The sequence below is a fragment of the Mus pahari genome, chromosome 15 (genome assembly GCF_900095145.1).
Source record: "Mus pahari chromosome 15, PAHARI_EIJ_v1.1, whole genome shotgun sequence".
In the NCBI taxonomy this organism is placed as follows: domain Eukaryota; kingdom Metazoa; phylum Chordata; class Mammalia; order Rodentia; family Muridae; genus Mus; species Mus pahari.
Window position 1 is genome coordinate 40,379,101 of NC_034604.1, and position 24,330 is coordinate 40,403,430.

At 39.4% G+C, this 24,330-nt stretch overlaps 1 protein-coding gene across 4 annotated transcripts in view; it reads left to right on the top strand.

Annotated features, from left to right (window-relative positions):
• Positions 1-23,564, top strand: part of Kcnn2 (potassium calcium-activated channel subfamily N member 2) — a 390,602-nt gene extending 367,038 nt beyond the window's left edge. For 3 of the 4 annotated variants that reach the window (XM_029546834.1, XM_029546835.1, XM_029546836.1), the window contains 5 exons: positions 7,885-7,995; positions 14,687-14,814; positions 18,174-18,182; positions 20,741-20,810; positions 22,950-23,560. In XM_029546834.1, the coding sequence (XP_029402694.1) occupies positions 7,885-7,995; positions 14,687-14,814; positions 18,174-18,182; positions 20,741-20,810; positions 22,950-23,237 (606 nt within the window). In that variant the 3' untranslated portion in view covers positions 23,238-23,560. Of the gene's footprint in view, positions 1-7,884; positions 7,996-14,686; positions 14,815-18,173; positions 18,183-20,740; positions 20,811-22,949 lie in introns of all 4 variants that reach the window. The other variant, XM_021214229.2, reaches the window with a different exon arrangement.
• Positions 23,565-24,330: the final 766 nt, after the last annotated feature.

Genomic DNA, 24,330 nt, shown 5'->3' on the forward strand with positions numbered 1-24,330 from the left:
GATAGATATATTAAAATGAAAGTTCAAGACTAGAAAGATGCCGCTGTGTTATTGCAAGAGGAGCTGGATTAAACTCCAAGCACCTGTATGGTGGCTTAAAACCATCTGTAACTCCAGTTCCAGGGGATATGATAACCTCTTCTGACCTCTGTAGGCACCAGGAGTACCCATGGTATACCAACATACATACAGACAAAACATTCATATGGGTAAATAAAGGTTAACATTTAAGTGGTTCTATTCATTTTAGATTAAAAGGTGGACATTTAAGAAGTATATTTTTGGTAAATCTTGATTATCATTGAATACTCTAAATTGACTATTAAAATGCAATTTGCACTCTAATAAACTATTATACAGAGCACATAAGAATAATTTAAAATTGAAATACTTTGACCATTAGTGGGTTTAACAGGCCATTAACCATAGTGGTAGGTATTCTGGGATTAAAATAAAAATCATCAATTGCATTTTTAAGTTAGGTCTTTGGAAGATGTCTTCTTAGAAGCAATAATTGAAACAGTCCTGCAGAGTTCTATCAAAGAAGCTTCATTTTTTTTTTTTTTTTTATGCCTGTGTCTTTAAGTCCACTTCATTCCAAAGTAGTATTTCAAGATGGTTCTTGGAGGCACTTACAGGATGCATCGTCACTAGGTGACCGGAAATGAAAATGTCATACTGTCGAATTTCTTGAGCACTAATCAAGGAGCAGTTCAGGTGGGTACCCTCAGCTTCTTTTGCATCCTGGATGTCAGACTAGCCGCTACTTCTGTAGTCTAGTAAATGACAGAGAGGGGAAGCCATCTTTTTTTACCTGTCACCAGTAAATACCCTGCACATGTTTGGAATGGGTTAAAACTTATGCCAGCTCCCATTTCAGTTTGATCCGGCTCAGCCTCCAGAACATTAATCCTGCTTCTCATGACTTGCTTTTTCTGACATAAGCTGACTCCACCCCTCTTCACTTCTCCAATTTTCTTTCCTGTTTATCATTTACTTTGTAGATGAAAAGTTGATAAACTATGCATAGATGGAAAAAATACACCCTTATTTTTAATACATGAGGTCAGAACCACCCTGTCCTCGCATTAATTTTAGGTGACCAGAAGGCAGGTTAGTGATTTGCTTTGGATTCTCATTAAAAACAGAAACTAAATTGGGTGAAAAGAAGCCAGGATTTATTTCCTAACTTTGGTGGAAGGACTGTGACTCATCGTATTAAAGGCATAAAGGGATCTTCATTCCAGAGAGGAACATATGTTGGTCCCAACTGTTTCTACATGGGCTGTGGTGGTGATGAGCACTGGAGAAAGTGTAAAATCACACTGGCATTCTTATATTATGAAACAGAATGGCCCTGAAGTAGACACTAAGTAGACAGGAACAATGACCCATTGCCTCAGTTACTACAGCAATTCCCCTCCAACCTGGAATTCTCCGCAAGCTCTGAAAATGCTCTGACACCAACAGTTCTGTTTTACACAACTCTAAAAAACTAAACAACTGAGGTTAGTTTTGAAACATAATTCTATACACATACACATATTTAAAGAACCTAGATAGGTCTGAGCTTACAGTTTCTCTAATTACAAGGACACTGAAACATATGGAGGAGATTTCATTGTATTTAAGTTTCCCTCTTGTGATGGTTTGTATATGCTTGGCTCAGGGAGTCACTATTAGGAGGTGTGGCCTTCTTATAGTAGGTGTGTCACTGTGGGCATGGGTTTTAAGACTCTTGTCCTAGCTGCCTTTGGAATAAGAGATAGAATTCTCAGCTCCTCCAGGCCCGTGTCTGCCTGGAAGCTGCCATGCTCCCATCTTGATTCTAGTGGACTGAATCTTTGAACCTGGGAGCCAGTACCAATTAAATATTTTTCTTGTAAGAATTGGCTTGGTCATGGTGTCTGTTCATAGCAGTAAAACCTTAACTAAGACACCTCCTTAGTTAAGGTTAAACACTTCTGGTTTGTTTTTGTTTTTGTTTTTATATGATTTTTTTTTTTTTTACTTTCTAAGACTATACACCCATGTCAACCTCCAACTCTCAATGTAGCTGAGGTTGACCTTGAACTCCTGTTCTTCTGCCTCAACTTCTCAAGTGCTGAGATTACTGGTGTGGGCATCATACCTGACGTCAACAACAGGGTTTCTAAATGCCTGGCTGGGTGCAGCGTACAGGCAGACAGTTAGGATAATGGGGTGAAAAGTATAGGTAACAGTTGAGAGATTACTAAATTGTTGGATTTGCTGCTTCTCTGCTTTGCTCCCAAGGTGCTCATTTTAAAGCACAAGTCATTTGGTGAGTTAGAGAGCACTCATCAAGAAATGGGCCAGCAAAAGGAAAGAGTAGAGCCCAGAATAAGCACAAGGAAAAACTGCTTCCCAAGACTCTAGATGCCAGTGATTTTCCACTCCTATTAGGATTTTGATTTCTTTCCAGAAGGATCTCAGCAGTGGCCACCTGCCCAGGGAGAAAAATATTCATTGTCTTGTGCCAACTGCCCTGTCATGGCTGTCTGTAGCAGTTCGGAGCCCCTTGGTTTTCACATTCTCTGCCTATTGGAGTAACTCAGTTGCACCCACTGAGGAAAAAGAGGGATCAAATAAGCAACAGGTGTCCCTGTGGTCCAGCCTGAGAAGAGGAAGGTGCAGGTAGTTAGTGATTTATCTGCCCACCACTGTCAGACAGAGTTGTTTAGACGTTGTAGCTGAAGTTTAAAAGCCAACAGCATAGATACAGATGTTTCTTCCTAAAATCTGTTATTCCTTCATCAGGATCAAGCACTAAAACCACTTTAATTGTCCTCGGGGAACACAGTATATCATGCTACCTATCACCCCTCACACCTGCATGCTTCTAACATCTTCACTAGTAACTCAAAGAGCTATCACTGTTTTTAAGGTTAAGGGCAGCTTGCTATATTCTGTTCACAGTCTCCTTTGTCTACAGTGAATCATTCACTGCAGGATTGAGTATGTTGCCAATACCATTTCTCAACAGTGGGGCTCTTGCAAAATCTCCAAGTGAGTCTAGTTCATGAACAAGGCTCTGAACTACTGATTTAAAAGTTGCAGCAGTTACTGGGCTGGAGTAAAGACTCAGAGGCTGGGTGACTGCTCTTGCTGAACACCCATATGAAGTCCAATCAAACACATAGCACATGCACAATAGCAATGAACATGGCTGGACATGTTTCTGTGAACTAGGATGTTGAGACCTTTGGAAATATGCCAAAGAGTGTTATAGCTGGGTCTTACAGTAGATTCATTTTTAGCTTTTTGAGAATTCCACACAAACTTCCAGAATCACTGGCTGGACCAGATTGCAATCCTACCAACACTGCGAAGGAGAGTCCTCTTTCTGCACACTTCCTACAATGAGAATGGAGTGCTCTTTCCCCACACAGCCCACAACATGTTCCCACTTGTTTGTTGATCTTTGCCATTATGACTTCAGCAAGATGAAATCTCCAAGTTATTTGGATTTTCATTTTCCTAATTGTCATGGAGATTTTAATTTTTTAAAGATTACTTTTAGCCATTTCTTTCTTCATTTGAGAAATCTCTGTTTAGATCTCAAGACCATTATTGAATGGGTATCATCATCTTATTTTTTTTTTTGAAGTTCTTTATATATGCTGGGTGTTAATCCTCTGTCACATGTATAGCTAGCAAAGATTGTTTCCCATTCTATGGACTTCCCTTCCACCTAGTGGATTGTTAAGTCCAGATGAGGTCTGCTGTGAATTAGTTTTGATATTTTCCTGTTCACTTTTTTTGTTGTTGTTGTTTTGTTTTGTCTAGAAGACATGTCTATTGGACAAAGTAGGTATTGAAAGAAACTACTGTTGGTGGGTTGATCTTAATCTGTATAATTAAATCCAGTGATACATCCTTTTAATGAAATTAGGTACAAAGAATTTGGTGAATCTGTGTTTAGGATAGTAATAGGGTCATCTCTAACCCTCCCCTGGATTAGAATGAAGCGCCTCTCTACATCTCTGTGATTAGTTTTTGTTTCCTTTGTCAGAGACTAGGGTAGGTACACCTGCCTGCTTCCCAGTCCCATTTGTTTAGAATACTGTTGCTCTGTCCTTTTACTATAAGAAAATGCCTCTCTTTAAACTAAGATGTGTTTCTTGTAGACAAAAGATGAAGATGGATTTTGTTTCTTGATCCATCCTAGTCAATGCGTATTTTCGATTAGAAAGTTGAGGCCATTGATATTAAAAATTATTATTGAAATGTGTGTTAGTTAGAGTCATTGTGTTGTAGGTTTTTGGTATTATTGTTTGTATTTTTAGTGATACTTTGTGTTTTCATAGTCATGGCATCAAATTTATTATCACAGTATCTCTATTATAATCATTTCTCTCTTCAGCCCAAAATGTTTCTTGTAATTTATTTCTATTTCAATGATGGCTGTTAGTTTTGCTGGGTACATTATCTAGGGTGGCTGTCATACTCTTATAGTGTTTTTGGACTTATAGTGAGTTATGTCAGCATCTTGATTATCAGTTGAGAAATCAGCTGTTATTCTGATGGGTTTTCCTTTATGCCATTTATGTATTTGTTGATTCTTGCAGCTATCAACACACTTTGTGCTTTATACTTAGTGTTTTAACTCTGGAATGCCATGGGATGATCTTTTCTGGTCTTGTCTATTTGGTATTCTGTGTGCTTTTTCTATCTCTATTGGCATCTTTTTCCTTAGTTTGGGGAAGTATAGATCTTGTTGAAGATCTGGTCTGTGTCATTTACTTGGGGTTCTTCTCTCTCATCTATTCCTGCAATTTCAATTTTTTTTCTTGATAATCCACATATCCTGTATGTTCCTTTCATGTGTTTTATTAAGATTTTTTTTGTATTCCTTGCTTCTTTGGTCTAGATCCTCGACTTTCTCTTCAAGTCCTGATAGACTTGAAGATATCTTCTGCTATGTTCAATCTGCTTGTAAGCTTTCCTTTGAGATTTCTCGTTGAGTTATTGGGTTTTCAGTTCCGTGTTCATTGCATATCGGGTCCTCTTCAATGTTTCTATCTCCTTACTGAACTCTCATTGAATTCTGGATTGTCATTGTCATTTCTGTCATCCTTATGTTTTTGTTTTCTTGGGTACCACTCAGGCATGTAGTGTATTCTCCTTAATTTTACTGATTTGTTTCTGTCGCTTCTGTCTCCGACCAGCAGAAAAGAGCAACAACACAACGTTCTTCTCAAAGCGGTTTATTCAGGAAACTTACAGCATAGAAGCAAGAAAAAAATGTCTCCCTCTATCCCCAAAAAGCAGCAGCTTTTATCCCGTCACGACTCCACCCCCTCAGTCCACTTTACATAGCCCCTGTTCATAGGTCCGCGTCATCTGGCCTGATTTTGCGTCAATGGTGCACTTGCGGGGCTTGCATGGTGGATGTGGCTAAACTCGGGTGTGGGAGAAAATCAGGTGCTAGTCATAAGACTTGGCAGGAGTCCCAGGCGCCATCTTGGGACCATCGCCACACCTGCTCTCCACATGTTTGTGTCCTCCAAAACTTCTTGAATTCTTTAATGAAGTTTGTGCTTTTTTCCAAGAAATTCTGTGGGCAAATATTTCTACAAGACTGGTAGGTTCAGAGGAAAAGAGACTTAGATCTTTCATATTGTTTGTATTCTTGCAAAGAGATTTGGGCAAGTGGAGTTACTTTTTAGTTTTAAGGCTGATATGGTCATGTTGTTGGGTTAGAAGAGAAGATGTGTGGATGGGTTGGACGTAGAGGTTGGAAATGCCTTGTGCTGAATCAGGTCCGGTACACAGAGGGGACTGGGCTAGTGTACAGGATGTGCATCCCCGTCTAAGCCTGGAATATGGGTATAGAGATGGATCTGGCTGGGTAGAAAGTCTGGATGTGACATGGGAGGGGCCTATTGGTTGGAGTATAGGTAGAGTCCTGGTAGAAGTCTAGAGAATGCTGTGGGTCAAGCGGGAGAGATGAGATTAGCATTGGATGGATGTAGGGCAGATTGGGGGGAAAGGCATGGATGGGGAGGGCCAGAGAGACTTACAGGGCAAGACCCTGTTAAACCATGTGGGAAATATGACTTAATGGAGAGTTTGGATGCTGCATAGATGGAGCCTGTGTATGGTGGCAGATATGACAATCCAGGCTAGACCCTGGTGAAGAAGCTGGGGAGTCTGACTATGTAGAGAGGTTGGATCCAGCATCAACTGTTGATTCGAAACAACCTAGAACAAAACAAGTCATTAAAACTCCAAATACTCTAGATAACCGTTTATATGGACTTGATTATAGGTGGGGTTTTTTTGTTTGTTTGTTTGTTTCATTTTTCTTTCCCAGTGTGGTCCATTTAAAAACAAAAATGAAATCATTATATAACTTGCCTTTTAAATATTGTGTTGTATCTTCAAATGTTTTTCAAATAAATTTGAATCAACCTATGGTCCATATGTTCCCTATGACCAAAGACAGCTGTGAATATATCTGTGAATGAGGCCTGACATAAACTGTAAGCTTTCTTGAAACTCTAGTGGGGTGTGTGTGTGTGTGTGTGTGTGTGTTCATTAGATCAATGCCTTTCAAGAGTGGACAATGTAGGAGACAGAAGGGCAATAAGTCACATAACCATTATTCCTCAGTATTACTTACTTAAGATGATGACCAGTACACTTTGAAGACATCAATTTGCCATTTTAATATGAGATTTTTTTTTTTAGACCTGTTGGTAATCAGGAAAAGCATATTACCTTGTGGAAATTTGAGAGTTGATTCAGCAAGGTGTGCTCTTACTTTTGGTGACATCAAAAGAATGACACTAGAAACGGATTGAGATTCAAGTGAATGGAAAGATCCACCAGTATTCTATCATCCTTCTATGTATGCCACTCCTACATGGATGCCTGCATTTACTCACCCCTTTTCTCCTCTGTTGCTTGTCCATTGAGATTGGATTAGCCGTGTTATTGCTCTGTTGCCTCATAAGACTAAGATTCTCTCAGGATTTATGGCCTTCCTTCATAGCCACTACAATGACACCTTCCCTACCAATTGGTTTGCTGTGCCTCAGGCCAGTGAAGTGGCTGTGGCATGTGACATTGCATGTGGTCCCTGATCTGTTTCCCCAAAGACAACACCTCCACGATTCACAATTCAGGTTGAATGAACCTTGGCCATAGAGAGAGAGGCCTAAAGCCCTTTGGGCACCACATAAGTGTCTCCTGTATTCCTTTGTCTGAGATAAGCTAAATGGACTATGGTTTGAAAGGCAACATGATTGCTTCTCCAAATGAAGGCATCTCCTGGCTTTCTGTACACCATGCTTTGTTGCATGCAGGCTCACATCACTACGTTCTTCCAAGACCTTGTCACTCTCAAGCCACAGCCTGCATACATGAACAGTCTAGTGCTGTCCTTCCTGTTGTGTATCCACTCACTTGCCTGAAAGCCTGCTGGTCTCATCCAAAGAGAAGATTTTGAAATGTTAGCTTTTTTTTTTTTTTTTTTAATCTTCATTTCTAGTCCATGTACTTATGTTAATTTGTTTAATATGCTTATATAATTATAGGTGTACAACAGATTTCCTGTTTTTAAAGAAAATTTATGTCTGAAAATTCAGGAAGCTGGTTTTCAGCTATTTATTCCTTGCGGTGAAATCTTGTTTTATTCATTATTATGCTTTAGTTTTAAAAATAGGTAAACTCGGATTTTATACCTTAAAGGGACATTGCTTGCGATTGTTAACTACATATTTTTCTGTCATACTCATGGAAGACACTGAAAACTGTCAGTTTTGTTTTGCTTGAGAAAAATTAATGTTTGATAACAAAACAACCTCTAAGGTAGTTGGGATCAAAAATATTAATTAATTCCTCTTTCTTTGTTTTTAGGGTGCAGGTTGCACAGCCCTAGTGGTAGCCGTAGTGGCAAGAAAGCTAGAACTTACCAAAGCGGAAAAGCATGTGCACAATTTCATGATGGATACTCAGCTGACCAAAAGAGTAAGTAGACCCCCTCACATCTTTCAAGAGGATGTCACTGAGCACTGTACTATTCCCACATTGAGAAATACGGTTTTTCACTAAGATAGCTAAAGCAGAGATGCCATAGGTTGAGGACTCTTGGAATTGGCTCCATTTCTCGAGTTCTACAACTGGACTACCTAACTTCATGTCAGTTAGGAATAATTGTATAACCTTGCTATTTATATAAAAGTAGATTATCATAAATCAAGAAAATAGGTATACTCAACATTTCAGCACAGTAATCAATATTAGGTTGGCTAGAAAAGAACACACTATCAGGTGAAAATAGGAATTTCATGGTAAAGTGAGCCAAAGAATTTGTGCTGAGCTTTTGTGAGCCTGCCTGTGTTCTAAACACAGGTGGTAGAAACTTTAAAATTTCCTTTCTATGACTTAAAGCTCTTCAGAGATATATCAAAAATGCCATAGCGTCCAGATGGAAGATCACCCTCCAACTGTTAGAAGTAAGCAATGCAATAATCAATGTTGACAGAATTCACACCTTGGCTACATTCTGCCATGACCTGTGGGTAAACTTGCTTCATCCTCAAGAAGATCATGGGGGAAGCCTTGTTATGGCTGTTCTATACAGTTTGGAGACCATGACACACAGAGCTTAGACAGCCTCCTTGAAGTCACAACACTGAGCAGGAAAGAAGGAAAATACTTTTATTAGACTATTCCTTTAGCTTTTGGGGTAGTCACTTGAGACATCAAAATACTAAAGTCAAAAATACCTCAAAATTATCTTGTAACATCTCATAGCAGTCCCCGCTTCTCAAAGTAGAATTCTATCAGGCTGTCATTGAGATAATTAAATGCATTGTCATTTGGTAACTCTGCCCACAAAAGAATCAACAGAATCTTCAGATAAAGTTCCAATGTTCAGAAGTTTCTTGTTAAGTACAAAAAAAAAAGAAAAGAAAAAAAAAAAAAAAGATCTTTTTAGCTAAGCATTGCTTGCAGTCCCATTTTGTCCCAAAGGGAAAAGAAGCTCAGCTAGGGCTAGCATAGTAGGACCCTGTTTCAAAACACAAATATTAGGCAACCTTGAAAAGTATTTCCAAAACAGAAGTTATTTTATTGCAAATTCAGGTTTAAACAGATTAATTTATTTATGCTAAGGGAACATAAATTTCAGTAGTCTTACTCAATACTTCAGTGCCTACTGCTAACAGTACTTCAAGAGTCTAGTAGAGGATCCAACGCCCACCCCCACCCAACTGCATGTTATTTTCAGCATGACTTTGCCACTTCCAAATACCCTTTTAATTACAATTTTTCTGCATTATTAGGGAAGACACTACTTGTAATATGGTGTATATGTGGAGGTCAGAGAACAACCTTGTAGAGTCCTCTTCTTTCGACTATATTTAAGGCTACTGAGTTTGCACTCCCTACCCCTCTCCCTCTCATTTCTCCCCAGGTTCCTCCTAGTTTGTCCAACTCCTATTTTCCTCCTCAAAACTCAGGAGCAAGAGAGACATGAAGGGCTAGATGAGAACCTGGGATTAAATTTCTTTTCAGAGATCTAGACATGATCTCTGTGTATCATTGTTAGCACATATGCAATCCAGGGACCATTGTATGCTCTGTGTATCCCATACATAGGGTTGGCCAATAAGGTTCTCTCTTGACAGAGCTGGTGTCCAGAGTCACAAGCATTACTGTATCAAAGGGGAATTTCTAGAAAGTCTTTTATAACCCATGCTATTTTATCATAAGCATTAGACTTTTCTCAGTAATTAAATCAGCACTACAGAGGGGGTGGTGTTGCAGTAGAAGTCACAGGGCTTGCCAGGTAATTCTGTACTAAAAGGCTGTTCCAATTTCAAAAATTACATTCAACAAGATACCCATTGGCTTTAATAATGTTGATCTTACTAGTAGTTTTGAGTGGAACTACTTTTCAATCTTTTTGTGAGTCTCTAAGCAAACCAGCTTGCTGACCAATTAAATTTTCATAGGCCGGATGGCATTAGGTAAAATTATACATGTTAAAATGGTAGTAGAACTAAACATAAATTTATAGTTTATGATACCCACGTCATTCTGGTACTTGGCACAGTATGTGAACATAGCCCTCTAATATTCATCCTCTCAAGATTTTACACAAGGTCATCAAGTTAATGACTGTAATTTACTTGGGACATGCTTCAGTTGGTTGTTTATGGAATTTCTAAGTGGAATCCATATAAAATTTTAACTTTTTAAGTAATAATTTCAAAACCTTCAATGATTTCAGAAAGAAACTAAAAGTAAGAATATATATGTGTATGTCCTTTTATAATATATTATGTTATATAATATATATATATATATACATATCTATATATATATATGTATATATATATATATATACATATGTGATGAGAGACTAAAATACCAACTCAAGAGCACTACATATTGTTGAAATACAAGTGTTCTCTCACACACTCCATTGGAGAGAACTTTTACCCCAATGGTTAGCGAGGAACAGGTCATAAATATTCTGAAATCTGAAGATGATGCTAAAGAGAAAGCAATTTGAGTATTGAAAGAATATTAACACAGGAATATATGCAGATTTTCAAGCTTTCCAGTATGTGTCTAATAGAGGCAAATAATAGCATTAGAAAATTATTCACAAAGTACAAATTTTCAGGGGAATGATTTTATAAAAAAAATCATTGCTCTGTATGACAGCAGTAGCAAAAGAAAACACACTATTCATTGTGTACTAGTATTGAGAGTGTTAATTCTCTGAAAATTTATATGACCCTTTAGAGTTAAAACTTAGACTAGAGGTGCATGTACCAGATTAAAGATGTTGCCTAGCTTAGAAAGATAGGAGCAGAGACTGGTTGATGGCTCAATGGCTAAGAACCTTTGCTGTGAAGACCTGAGTTAGGATCCCCTGTGACAAAATAAAAGGCCAATTTTGTCTGAGTGCTTGAAAGCTTGAAGACCTGGGTTTGATTCACCAAGTCCTTTGCAAAACTCTGGGCATGCACTGTGCACTGTAATTCCAGAGGTGAGGATCGGGGAAGCTTGCAGGTTCGTCACCCCAGTCTAGACAAATTAACAGGGTCCAGGTTCAGTGAGACACCCATCAAAACACAAGATGGATCAGGGATTGCAGAAGACACCTAAGGTTGACATGTGTCTTCCACAGTCCCATGCACTTACATACACACAAAGGCCTCCAGGGAGAGAACAAAAATGAAACCAAAGTTGAAAATGAACATGCAAAGTTGTTTAAAAATCAAGGAAAAAATATAAGTAATGACAGATTGTTATGAATGACTGATATTAAAAAGCTTCCTTATATCATATAGGTTTATACAAAGTTTCATTTGACAATTCATCGTCTCTAAGTGGTTTGCTGATTCTCAAAGCACTGCCATAAGCTGTTTTTCATGCCCAGTACTGCAGAAAATTTGAGGCAGTGACATACTTAACATCCTATCTTATTGTTTATAGTTTATTTTTTTTTAATTATCTGTGAATCAGCAATGTAATCGTGGGTAGCCTTTACACTTTGAGGAGTCATATGAAAGTATCTGGCCAGTTCTTATTACCACTGCCTCCATTTCTCCTATGGCTTTTGTTTATGCATATCAATTACCTGTTTATTAGCAAGCCTTTTAGATGTTTTTTTTCCAATGAAGGATTTCAATTCAACATGGACATTAGGAAGATAGAGAAAACATTTCTACTTTCCTTTAGTTCAGCATATGTTGGGATGAGGTATAGGGCAGTCAGTAAGGAAGAAACAGTCCTCCTTGAGGTCTTTCTCCTCACTCACTTTAATTTGCTATTTTCCACTTTTTCAGTCCTGGGGATCTAACATAAAGCCTGCTATTTTCTAGGCAAACAGACATTGACCAAACTATGTCCCCAGAACTCATAATTGGCTCTAGAATTGCAGGATTTCCTCTTGGGAAACAGCGCTTGGTAAAACCCATCCCCTACATTGTAATTTTTACACGTAGTTGTGAATCCTTCATAACTGTCAACACAGGATATTATGCATCACAGCTGGAAGATGTCTTATGTGATAGTTGAATCACATACTTACAGGTTAGAGTTGTTTTCTGGATCTCAATACTTGTTTTAATGACAAGGACCCTTTGGAGGTGGTGTAATAATGTTTATATGTAATTTATGTCTCAAATGGCACCCACTTAACACCACAGACACGCAGAACACCAGCAACAAACTAGAAAGGGGCAGTGATCGGTGGCATGACCTTTGACGTATGCCTTTAAGGCTTTATAAAAACTGATGGAGGAGGGCAGGGAGCCAAAGTCTATATAATTAGACAGTGTAGCCCAGATCTTCCCTGGGCAAGAGGTCCCTCCAAGTCAGCTTCCTGCTTACCTAGACGATAGGGACACTCAGTGTGACAGGGAATATGGACACTTGCTGCGCTCCAGGTCCTTGGAAATGTGAGCCTCAATTTTGTCCAGTTCTCCCAGGTGCTTTCAAATTCATCTGCCCACTGACCCATCTCTGTCAGCCCTAACAAGGACAAAAAGACCCATGGTGGGAAAAAAAAAAATCTCAGAATTTGGGTTTTGGTTTTGTTGTGTAATTCTGGCACATATTGTTTTGTAGTGTTCATGTCGAAAAGTAACAGTTAAAGCAGTAATGGGTTTTAAAGACTTCATTAGGGAATAAGAGAATGTGTTTTAAAATCAATTCACATGCTTCAAGGTTTTTTTTAAAGGAAGTGTCTGGGTTTCGTTTCATTTAAGCCTTTCAGCTACGACGACTGCTTAGGGAACACAGATCCTGAGCATACGGCTTTCAGGGCATCACCCACCCACTCTACCCTGAATTGAGATTCCCCGTTCCCTTACCATCTCAACAGGAAACAATCATTTAAAATGCATCCAAGAAACAGGAAGCCACCCTTTTCAAAAGTTGGTGGAATTTTAAAGTAATTCAGAGCTTTCACTTTGTAGACGGGAATCTGCACAAAATCTGTTGCTATGTTTAATGCCGGGGTCATGGTCCAGCAATAAACCTTCATACCCCATCTGGACATCAATCAGCCCCACTACTGTCACTTGTACAGGTAAATCTAGAGAGGACATAGACAAGGGATGCTCATCAACTGTCCATGTTTCCACAACCATTATCCAGTTTGGAGCTTCAAGTCTCATAGGAACCTTGCCCAGAGGGCACTGCTAGAGGACTGGTGGCCAGTCTCTTTCCACACTGTGCTCTGTGCTCTAATCCCCACCTCTCAGATGGCACCAATTTCTCTACCTTTGAAAAGACCTAAGCTTTGGCTTCTTTCTAGTCTTAACTTCCCTGGAGAGAGGTGGGGGAGGCTGCTACTTTGACTCACTGCCGTATTCTGCGTCTCTTCCTCTGTTTTCCTATTAGTTTGAGGAACTCTCCTATGTAAGTGTGATAGCTATTCAGAGGAAGTACACACGGTCTGGAAGAAACCAGTCGTTTTCCTAAAATGGATTTGGGCAAACAATTGCACTCAAGGAAAAGGGGCTTCATAGCACTAACCCTGAAATGTGACACTTCTTTGCAAAAGTAGAAAGCTATAGTTGTAAACGTACCACCATGGTGATAGTGCAATTCTATGACAGCTTCTTGTTGCAAATATAAGGAATCACAGGGCATCAGTAATTGCCAGCTCTAACACTCTCATGTTGGAGAAAAGTCATTTCCAACAAGCTCACCAGGCATTGGAGCTGACTGGGCTATTATCCACTCAAGGACTCATTGCTCAGTCTTAGCCCGAAGGCTACTCTTCCCTCCAGCACTGCCTCTCCTGAGTTGGCCTCCATCACTCCTCTCCCCACCAACCTGGAGCTTTCTTCACTCAAGGGCATGAAAATGGGAAAACTTCTTAGGATAAGTAACTAGCCAATTAGTTGGAAAAGCTCTACCATTCCAGGTCCAATGATGGACACATGCTAGGGAGCTCTACCCTGCCAACGTAGGGCCTTTAGAGACTTTAATCAAGAGAGCAAGAGATTAGATAAGAAGATGCCCAGCCTTCATGAGGTGTGGCTAATGCACCTTTGCACCTGTTTGAAATGAAGTGTATTTAATTTTCTCATGAAATCATGATGCCGACCTGATAAACTAACGTGTGCTAGCAAGCAAATGAACCACTGCTTCTCTGGGAGCCACCATACACAGGGTGAACTCCCATATTCATTCAGCCATGGATCCATGCCTTGGCTTGTGCTGCTGTGCAGGCCAGACAGACCGAATGAGCTTGCAAAAGGCAAGCTTAACCTTGGCAATGGGCATTTTGCCCTTCTCTGGGGAGAGAGACACTATTGAGAAGCATTGCAGTATAAAGGAGAAGAATGAGCGTCTAGGTGTTCTCTTTATACAAGGTGTCGAATAGAAACATAGCTTCTCATTCAGTCAGGTAGAGTGTAGCACAGAAAGAGATTAGTAATAGCTCCCTAATATTTCACTCAAATGCTCCCAGATAGACATAAAATCCTTCTATGAAGGCAGCTAAACCAGGGGAGAAAAAAAAAACAACAACAACAACAAAAAAAAACAGTCTTTTGAGTACCAGTTTCCAAAGCTGCAGTTCACTGTGATTCTCAGGATGAAAATAGAGCCTTGGAACAAGTACCTGGAACCTGGAACCCACTGTAGGATGCAGCAACTGCTTTTCTTGTGTTTTTCTAAACAGGTGAAAAACGCAGCCGCCAATGTACTCAGGGAAACGTGGTTAATCTACAAAAACACAAAGCTAGTGAAGAAGATCGACCACGCAAAAGTAAGAAAGCATCAACGGAAATTCTTGCAAGCTATTCATCAGTAAGTACCCGTTTTCATTTCCATCTTGCTCTTTCTCCTTAGCCTTGTCTTTTGAGTCTTGTGCTTACCGGTCGGCCCTTCCTTTGTGGAAGGGAAGGGAAAAGGCATTGTGATGTTTGCCTCTAGGAGATATCTGAGAATCTAATACTGGACTCCTGACAAAAGTTTATTTCCTTTTATGACTGAAAATCATGTGTTAATCGAAATATCTTTCTATTTGAAGGCCATAATTTCTGTTATAATTGTATTTAATTAGTACATTTATTTATATAATTTGCCCTGAAATATTCAGCTTGTATCCACTGACTAACCTTGTGGGGGAAATGATATATCATCCATGTGGATTTTTGCATGCCACCAAACATCTTTATATGACATAGTATATTAAGTTGTCATAATTCTGTAATAATTCAATGACTTCTTAATTAGGATGTTGGGGTTATCTACATATTTTATGTTCACTATAAAGCTAAGTTGGTATTGTTCGGTATTCCATTATTAAGTTACTTTCATGCATGTCTTTGTTATATAATTACTAGAGTCTTTTAAGATAACAGTCTGTACCTCATAAGACTCAATGATTTCTGGGAAACATACCTTTCTCTCCAAGCTGACATCACCTGCGCTGTAAGTGTTACTCATGTGGGTACCGACCATGACACCAGACAGACTTGCTTTTAACGCCCTTTCTCCATGGCCACAATTGGGGCCCAGACAAGTGGCTTTCCTTGTGAAACATACCAGGGTAGTGATGGGAAGGTGGGTAAATATTAGGGCTTTGCCTGGACCTCGAGATAGGCCTTCTCAGGCACAGCCAGTACAACACAAGAAAGCTGAGAGTCTAGGGTTTTTTATTTTACACATTTAGTTAATTCATAGGCAACATGAAACTGCTAACCTTCTGGGAGGAGTACATAGACTTTTATCTTCTAACCTTTCAGTGGTCCAGCCTCTGCCCTGCTTAATTAAGGTACCCTGGTAAGTGTACCTTATAGTGTGCCTATAGTGGTCTTCATATGCATACTTCTATGGGAATCCAAACCCCTGTTAGTCAAAAGAAAACCCAAGGAATCCCGGGATTAAAATAGAGGAGGCCTTGCACAGATGGTAGAATAGCTTATCGTCACTGTTTGCAGGCACTCACATGTGCTTTCCTATTGCCACCAATGCATTCTGCTAAGAAGGGAATGGCATTTCCCCTCTAACTCTGTGACATCACTAAGCACACAACTGCCTTTCTCCCTGCTTTGTAAGGAAAGGACAGGACTAGAGTTTTAAAATTATTCTTTGTAAAGTCAATGGAAAATACAGAGAGGAGAATTAAATTAGAGCTGGCTCACCAAGCGGGAGCTTGCTCCTTGGAGCTCAGCTGCTTCCTTGACCCAGGGCCAACTCAGGAGCTCCAGCCAGACGGTTGGACTTTTCTTTCATTCCCTGTACAAGACAGAGGCCCCAAGAGAGACTCATATTCTTCCTCTGTGTTTCCAAGGCCCAGCTAGATAGCCACTTTCCCAAAGGACTCAGTTGTAAAGAAAGTGTGCTCTCTAAAGCCCTTCAACACACTAAGCCAATATTTCTGGAGCAGACACTGCAAATCATGGTAGTCTATGTTGTTTGAGTGTGATAGGCAACTTCCCTTTCTGGGAATGAGAAGATACATGCATCCAAAGATAAAGGACTGAAGATGGATGACGAGTAAGTACGTCCATGTGTCCTAACCATGCTGCTTCTTTGCTCCAGGATTCTGTGTGCCTGTCAGTGAAAATACCTAAAGTACAGCTACATTTGGTTTACCTGTTTGATTAATTTTCCAATGGAAAAAAAAAAATCCAAAGCATGTGCCAATGGAGCTAGTAATACAGTCCTAGAACCGTGTGGATGTGGTGGCCATTTAATTTATTTGGTCATGTGCTTCAAGTTGTATAAGTACATCCACACTAATATTGTATACTATGTGGGTATTTATTCACTGCAAAATCTTTTAACTTTGCTATAAGTTTCTTTTTTTTAACAAAATAGTATGAATCTAGAAGAAAGATGCTTTCACGAAATGTCCCAAAACAAGTGGCAAATCTGTCTGATGCGACATGTTAGCCTGATGAGTGGGGCATGTGGGAGGTGCTTATATGAGTTCTTCAGCTGGCTGCTCTGGACAGTGTGACAGAGCCACCTCTTGTTACTCTTCTGCTTCCATCAGACATTTCCCATTCTCATCCTTTTCTTGCCTTTTAAAACATACAATGTGGACATCCAAAGCAGATGAATCCAATTACATTCAGAAATATTTTATAAGAGTCTGGGCATTACTGGGTTTCCTTTGCTGGGGGGGGGGGGATACTTAAGGCTTATGAACAATTACAGCAGGGTAAGTTCATTTAGGAGGGCGGGTTGGGCTACCTGATGCTAATGGTGCACAATCACTTGTCATGTTAACTTCATTTTGGAAGATGTAGAGTAACGTTTTGAAAGACAGCACACAGGGCTCGATTCCTCAGAGCCAGGCCTTCCCTGCCCACCGTTTAGACTCAGGGGTATCTTAGCATCATCTGGCAGCACTGCCTGAAGCAGAACTTCCTAGCTGGACAAAAACTCGCAAGTCATTTGCTAGAGCTTGTCTGGCTTTTGTTCCTCTCCGCTTGTCCCCGGGAGCAGTTTTCACTGCTCTCTCCTCTTCAGCCAGCTGTCTCTAGCTCAGCTCTTTCTCTTTTCCATATTTTATGGCCACTTTCCCAACAAGTGACCTCTCTAGCCTCTGATGAAGCTAAACTCTCTAGGCCAGTGCCCTCTTTTCAGTAATGCATTTGTCCCTTTGAATCGTCACTCGATGCCATGCAATGTTCTCTCTCTAACTCTCAACCCTTTTTCTGATAGCAGCTTTGACTCTTTCATTCTTCTGTCTCAACCATGGATCCATCAATCAACATGAATTTGTCTAGAGCCAAAAAGCTAATGTGCATAATTTATATTAGAGGGGATTCTGAATAGCCCCGATATGGTAAAGACTTGCTCCCCCCACTCCAAGGAATCATTGTTCCTATCACTCTAAGCCTTTGTTTCCTATTATTCCCTTGAACACCAAGTGTGAAGAGACCAACGTGACTTTATGCACGTTCTTCCTTCTGAACTCTGGTTTAAGAGGAAGCCAAGTGCTTTCAGGTAGGCAGAGTGTAGTGGCAACAAACGATGGTGACGAATTGTCTAGTGCCAATCAATGTCAAGATCCCGCAGGGTCTTCCAGCTGACGAATCGAGCCCCCAGTGCACAACTGAACACCGCCTTATGTTATCTTGTGTTCCGGAATACTTCACAGTTTCTTTTCTTTTGTTTTGTCTTTTTTTATTTCAACAAAATGAAAATAGAGCTCGGAAGTAAGTTGTGTGAGCTGTTCCTTTCAACATTTGCAGAATTTTCTACTGGCTGCATGCACCCAGCAGATTCCTTTATTTGTGAATTTTGGTAGTCTGATTGCTGCTATGGAAATGTGATCCAAAATCATGATATTTTCCTGTGATAAGTGAAGTTCACAAGGAAGAAATCAACATCTGTTTCTTAATCTTTTTGTGGAAAAAAAAAAGTGTACTATACATGTGCATGTTACCTTTTATTCTGGCAGCTGCAGCTTGAGCAGGGTCTCTGTCTGTCCTCCTATATCTCAGAGAGTCTGGGAAGGCAGGCCCGAGACAGGCAAACCACATGACGAGTCCCAAGAGCTAATGGAGTTCCAATCAGGGTTACTATGTCAGCTGTCTAGATTAGTAATAAATAGCACGGGCAAAATTCTACTGTCAGACGTAGCTTGGAAATCCAGCAGAAGGACACTGGGCTCCACTACTTTTGAAAAAGTTCTCACATTTACCTAACCAACCATTGCTTTCTACCTCCTCTTGTTTTACAAAGTTCAAGACTTTATTCATAGATGTCTGGAGCTATCTGGCCCAGATTTCTAAACTCTGGCCATTATTAAATTTTAAAAGAAAACTTGATGTAAGTCTCTGTCATAAAAGGTAGCATTTACAGTAATAAGTAAAATGGCGTCAACTGTCATTTTTAAAGCTGAGATCGAATTCTCTTTAAGCTGAGACCTTCCCCATCCCCTGTGAAAAACATTTTAAGGAGGTGTCACAAGCTAAAGACAGGGTAAGACCTACCTGACACTTTTTCTTGCAAAAATCCAGATATTCTTGATAGTTAAAGCTATGGAAAGCTGTCTTTCCATATGTCTTAGCATTAAGGTCTCATTTGCATTGCATGTCACTTAAGGACACCTCCAGCACCAACTATGGTCCTAGTCTATCTAACCCGCCATTCCATACTTGAAGAACAAAGTCAAACTGGGGTCAGTGAGACTGGAGGCCCCAGGTGACATTGCAGCTTTCCTATCATACTTCTCCTTACTGACACACAGAAAGTCAGGATGGTTTTGGCTTGATTTTTTTTCTGGTTTATAAAAGGTAGAAGTCAAGAGTTAGAACATTTCTTGGTGCTCAGTGAAAACTCTGTCAACAACATATTGAATTTAAATATGCATTTGTAGATTTCTTTCAGACGACAGCTTACTCTGTCTCTATGATAACACACAATGGAGCCAGTAACATGGTTCCAAGTTTTGAACGAACAACAATGGATAGATGAATCTGAACCATTTTATATTGCTTAAGGCTATATTACAGGTGGTCAGCCTTTAGACTCTTAGCTGGTGTCTTCTCTGTGGAGCAGATTTAGCTATAAGCTGACTGTCCTAAGTGCAAGACGAAATCACTAAATTCTATAAACATATGAAGAGAGTTTCCCTGGCAGTAAAATCTTGCCCTGTGAGTTTTTATTTCATTTATGTAGTTATATTCTATTTAAATTAAATAGTATAAAATATTTTCTTCCTTCATTGAAACCATACTTAGTGAATGATTATCAAAACCAAAGTGAGGTTAGCATGGATTTTCGTTTTCCTTTGTCACAAATAACTCAAAGCTACCGATTTATTTTTTTGGAGATGAACTTTAGATAGCTGGCTTATGAAACAGTAACCCACCTTTGTCTTGTAAACTCATAATTTGTTGAATATAACAATAATGTAATAAATATTTACTATCTTACTACAGTAAGTAAGTGAAAGAATAGTAAGGGTTTCATTTAGAAAAAAAATGGCTTTTTAAAAGAGTGGCCTTGTGACCGTCCATCAAATACATGCAATGACATATTAAAGCAACTGAAAATAACCTTAAAAACAAAAACTCTACCTAACAGATACTTTGCCATAAAAAGCAAAACAAAACAAACAAAATCTACAATAGAAGCTAAAAGAGATTCTCTCAAAGAAACGGTCTGGCCTCTGTTCTAATTCAATGTCAATGGTAAAGCCAAAGCAAATAGGGTAAGAAAATTATATGTTTTGAGTTATCTTGCTGCTGGTTGAATAAAAGTGGTTTTTGTTAACAAGAATCTCACTTATCACTGTGTTCTCATCAGGTTCAAATGCCTAACCCAATTCATTTCAGACTAAACAGGGTTAATACCTGTATCTAGTCACGTAGGCATAGGAAGGTGTCCATTGCTCAACATGATGAAATCCCAGTTGCTTTGCATATTTCTTCCTATGTCTATCTGTCACGATACTGGGGCTTTAAGGAATGTTTTGGCTTTTTCTCATACGGTTAAATCCTTATGAGTCTTCCCGAATTCAACTTCCCTGGTACATGGTTGTCCTGAGGACATCTCATCTCTTGCTCTCCTTTCTTTTTTGCGGTGTTGGGGGAGCATGCTTCTCACTGTACCAGACACATAACCAGTGTGGACTTTACCCCCCAAATAGCCAAGGCATTTTCCATGCAGTTACTTGCTCTTGTGGATTTTGTGCATGCCCTTTGAAAGCAGTAACATAGCCAGGGAAAACTGGAAGACCTTTCTAACTTCAGATTCTGTCTTCTAGATTAAGAAGTGTGAAGATGGAACAGAGGAAACTGAATGACCAAGCAAATACCCTAGTGGATCTGGCAAAGGTAACCCTGATGGGCTCAGCCCTTGTGGTTGTAACCTTTGAAACTGACCATGGCAGAGTGATGAGCAGTAATTCCATAGAAGCCACCACACATTTAACAAATCTATCAAACTACCTCAAAAGGATGATCTGATCTAGAAACATTTTTTTTCTAAAATATGTTCTGAGTTCATATGCTCTTTTCCTATGTACATTATACAACTCCAGTGCTAAAATCTTCCATAGGGGAGTATACTGGCAATACCATAAAATACGAAATGATGTCTCTTCCCCGAGAGGACAGAACTATATCTTGAATATGACAATGAGGTTCTGAGATAAATAGAACTCATCATTCTTATTCTATTTTATATATTTTTAAGCAAGCCCAAACCTATATAAATTGAATGTTTTAGAATCCCAGAAATTATATTCTAAACTAAAATCTGTTCTCTCTCTCTCTCTCTCTCTCTCTCTCTCTCTCTCTCTCTCACACACACACACACACACACACTCACTTTTCTAGCATTCTCCGTTATTTAACAATCATACTTCTTTTTAACAAGTACATTAATAGTTTTCTAGTTCTTTGTCACATTTACAAGATTTATCTTTTTTTTTATTGTTCCACCATAAGTAACAGCCACTCTGGAAATATGAATATTTATCAACTGTGTAAACATTACATCCTGTTCAGCTAGCTCTAAAAGAGACTCTAGAATAGAAGTATGTATGTGTTCTGCCTTTTAGCACAATTGCTTTGGCAGAGGCAACACTAAGTCATATGCATCCTGTTTTATATTTAATAAGTCATATTCTGTTTTTGCTAAATCTTCAAGTATAGTCTGTGAAAATTGGACATCAGATACATCAAAGATATATTCAAGGTAAAATATATTTGAGTTGTTTATGTACCATCTTTACTCTGACCACGAGAGAAAGCATGCCATAAGAGTTCAGTATCTTTCTAATGAACAGATATTGCTCAGTTTTTCCAAGAATGTAGTAAAACTAAAATTAGTACTCCCTGGGTCTGTGGCTCAACCAAAACAAAATGGCTGTGTTCCAAATGGCTCCTTCTGTAGGTTCCTTTATCATCTTTAAACAGCTGTGAAGCTGGAAGAGAAACAAGAAAGACATGAAGTACAAGGGGGTCTGGGATTTGGGAAAGGTGGCAGTAGACTGGGTGGAGCATATCTCTCCCTTCTGCTCAGCCACCCCTTTCCATCCCTTGCTCTGAGCTGATGAGCCTTGGAATCCCCTCAAGTAACTATTTCAAGAACTGTAATCAAGACTCAGACTCATGACTGCCTCTGATCGAGACAACTTCAGTTTTCTGTACAAAGACAGCATTTCACATGCGTCCTTCAGACCATGTGGCTCTAAATAGATCATTCCCAGTGAGGTGGCCTGTAAATGTTTGCTTGCATGGTTCAGAGAATACACACCCAGTGCTTTGTGCCTATTAGACAAAAGTTTAACCGCTGAGTTTTACCCCCAGCCCTGAACTAGTAACTTAGAATCACCACCACTATTGATCTTATTGAGGGTTATTATTTTACATCTAATCTATGAAATTTGGGGTTTGAGTCAATAAAAAGAGATATGATATTTGAAACATAAGGCAGCAGAAGATGTGTATTGATTGCTTTAAATTACTAAGTTATCTGATCAAGTCCATTGATCCTACATTATACCCCTACTCTTCTGTTATGGTATTACACCTCGCTATCATCTGACTGTTACCTTTTTTTCTTCCTTAAATCTTACCGTCACCATAAAAATTGGCCATGTGGTAATGCCACATGTTGAAAAATGAATTTGATATGCTAACTTGTATAAGAATCATGAACACACATAAATATTAAATTGTAACATTTCCATCTAACCTCAAACCATTGGTCATTTTACTACACCATCTTCTAAATCACAACTAGTCTGTCATCATGCATTTAAAGTTCAGCGCTAAAATTGCATGGATTAAAGGGGGGTCTAGATTCACGGAATTTGCTTTGTGACCTAAACTCTTCTGTTAGCTGACACACCTGTCCACGGCAAGAGGCCAGTGCTGAAGCCTGAAGAGTTGACAGTTTGCTTCTGAGGCAAAAGTCACTAAGCCTCTTACTTCTCTGTTTCTATCTTCTCATTCTTGTTTTTCCAGACCCAGAATATCATGTATGACATGATTTCCGACTTAAACGAAAGGAGTGAAGACTTTGAGAAAAGGATCGTCACCCTGGAAACAAAACTAGAGACTTTGATTGGTAGCATTCACGCCCTCCCTGGGCTGATCAGCCAGACCATCAGACAACAGCAAAGGGACTTCATTGAGACACAGATGGAGAACTATGACAAGCATGTCTCCTACAATGCTGAGCGCTCCCGGTCCTCGTCCAGGAGGCGGCGGTCCTCCTCCACAGCGCCACCAACTTCATCGGAGAGTAGCTAGAAGAGAATAAGTTAACCACAAAATAAGACTTTTTGCCATCATATGGTCAATATTTTAGCTTTTATTGTAAAGCCCCTATGGTTCTAATCAGCGTTATCCGGGTTCTGATGTCAGAATCTTGGGAACCTGAACACTAAGTTTTAGGCCAAAATATGAGTGAAAACTCTTTTTTTTTTTTTCTTTCAGATGCACAGGGAATGCACCAATTATTGCTATATAGATTGTTCCTCCTGTAATTTCACTAACTTTTTATTCATGCACTTCAAACAAACTTTACTACTACATTATATGATATATAATAAAAAAAAAAGTTAATTTCTGCACATATTTGTTTGGTCTCTTCCTATCCTGACTCTGTAACTTCACCACTCACACTGGTTTCAGGGTAGCAAGACTGGCTATTATCTGTTCAATGTTGATAACTTTGATTTTCCAAAGTTCTCCTGGTGTGAAAAAGACTAAACTCTCCTATTTCTGATTCGTGAGGATTTTCCTTCCTGAACTATGAATAGCGAGACCTTTTTGCCCCACCCTGTTTTCAGTTGACAGTATATTCTTGTGTACTTTGCTTCCAAATGATATGGGAAGTTGGACAGTTTTATCAGGATGATCGCAAACAAGGGGAAGAGATGCTTTAGATGGTCATTCCTATTTTACAAGCAAATATACATGACAGAAGTACCAAAGGACATCACTCTCTGTGAACTCATGTTGCATAATTTCAGGTCTAAACTAGTGGTTTCCAATTTCCTACTTCATTTACCATGAAAGCCCCAGGCAATACTATTCAGTGTGTGCCATAGGCACATCTATCCACAGATCTATATATCAGTATGTAGATTGCCATCAGAATAATAAATATATATGAGCAAAACCCGTCCCTTCCTAACATATGGTCCTTTCTTGGACTCTATTAATGATATACGGTAAATGTCACAAATCAAGAGTGATATGGGAATGGGAGCTGGATAGTTTAGGCTGCAAGTGCAGTGCAAAGTCACCATAAGAAGGAACTAAGATTAAAAAGAGTGGGTGGAGGGGACCACATGGAATTCTCTCACAGAAAGTTGTCTCCCAGACCCTGCTGGAAGAG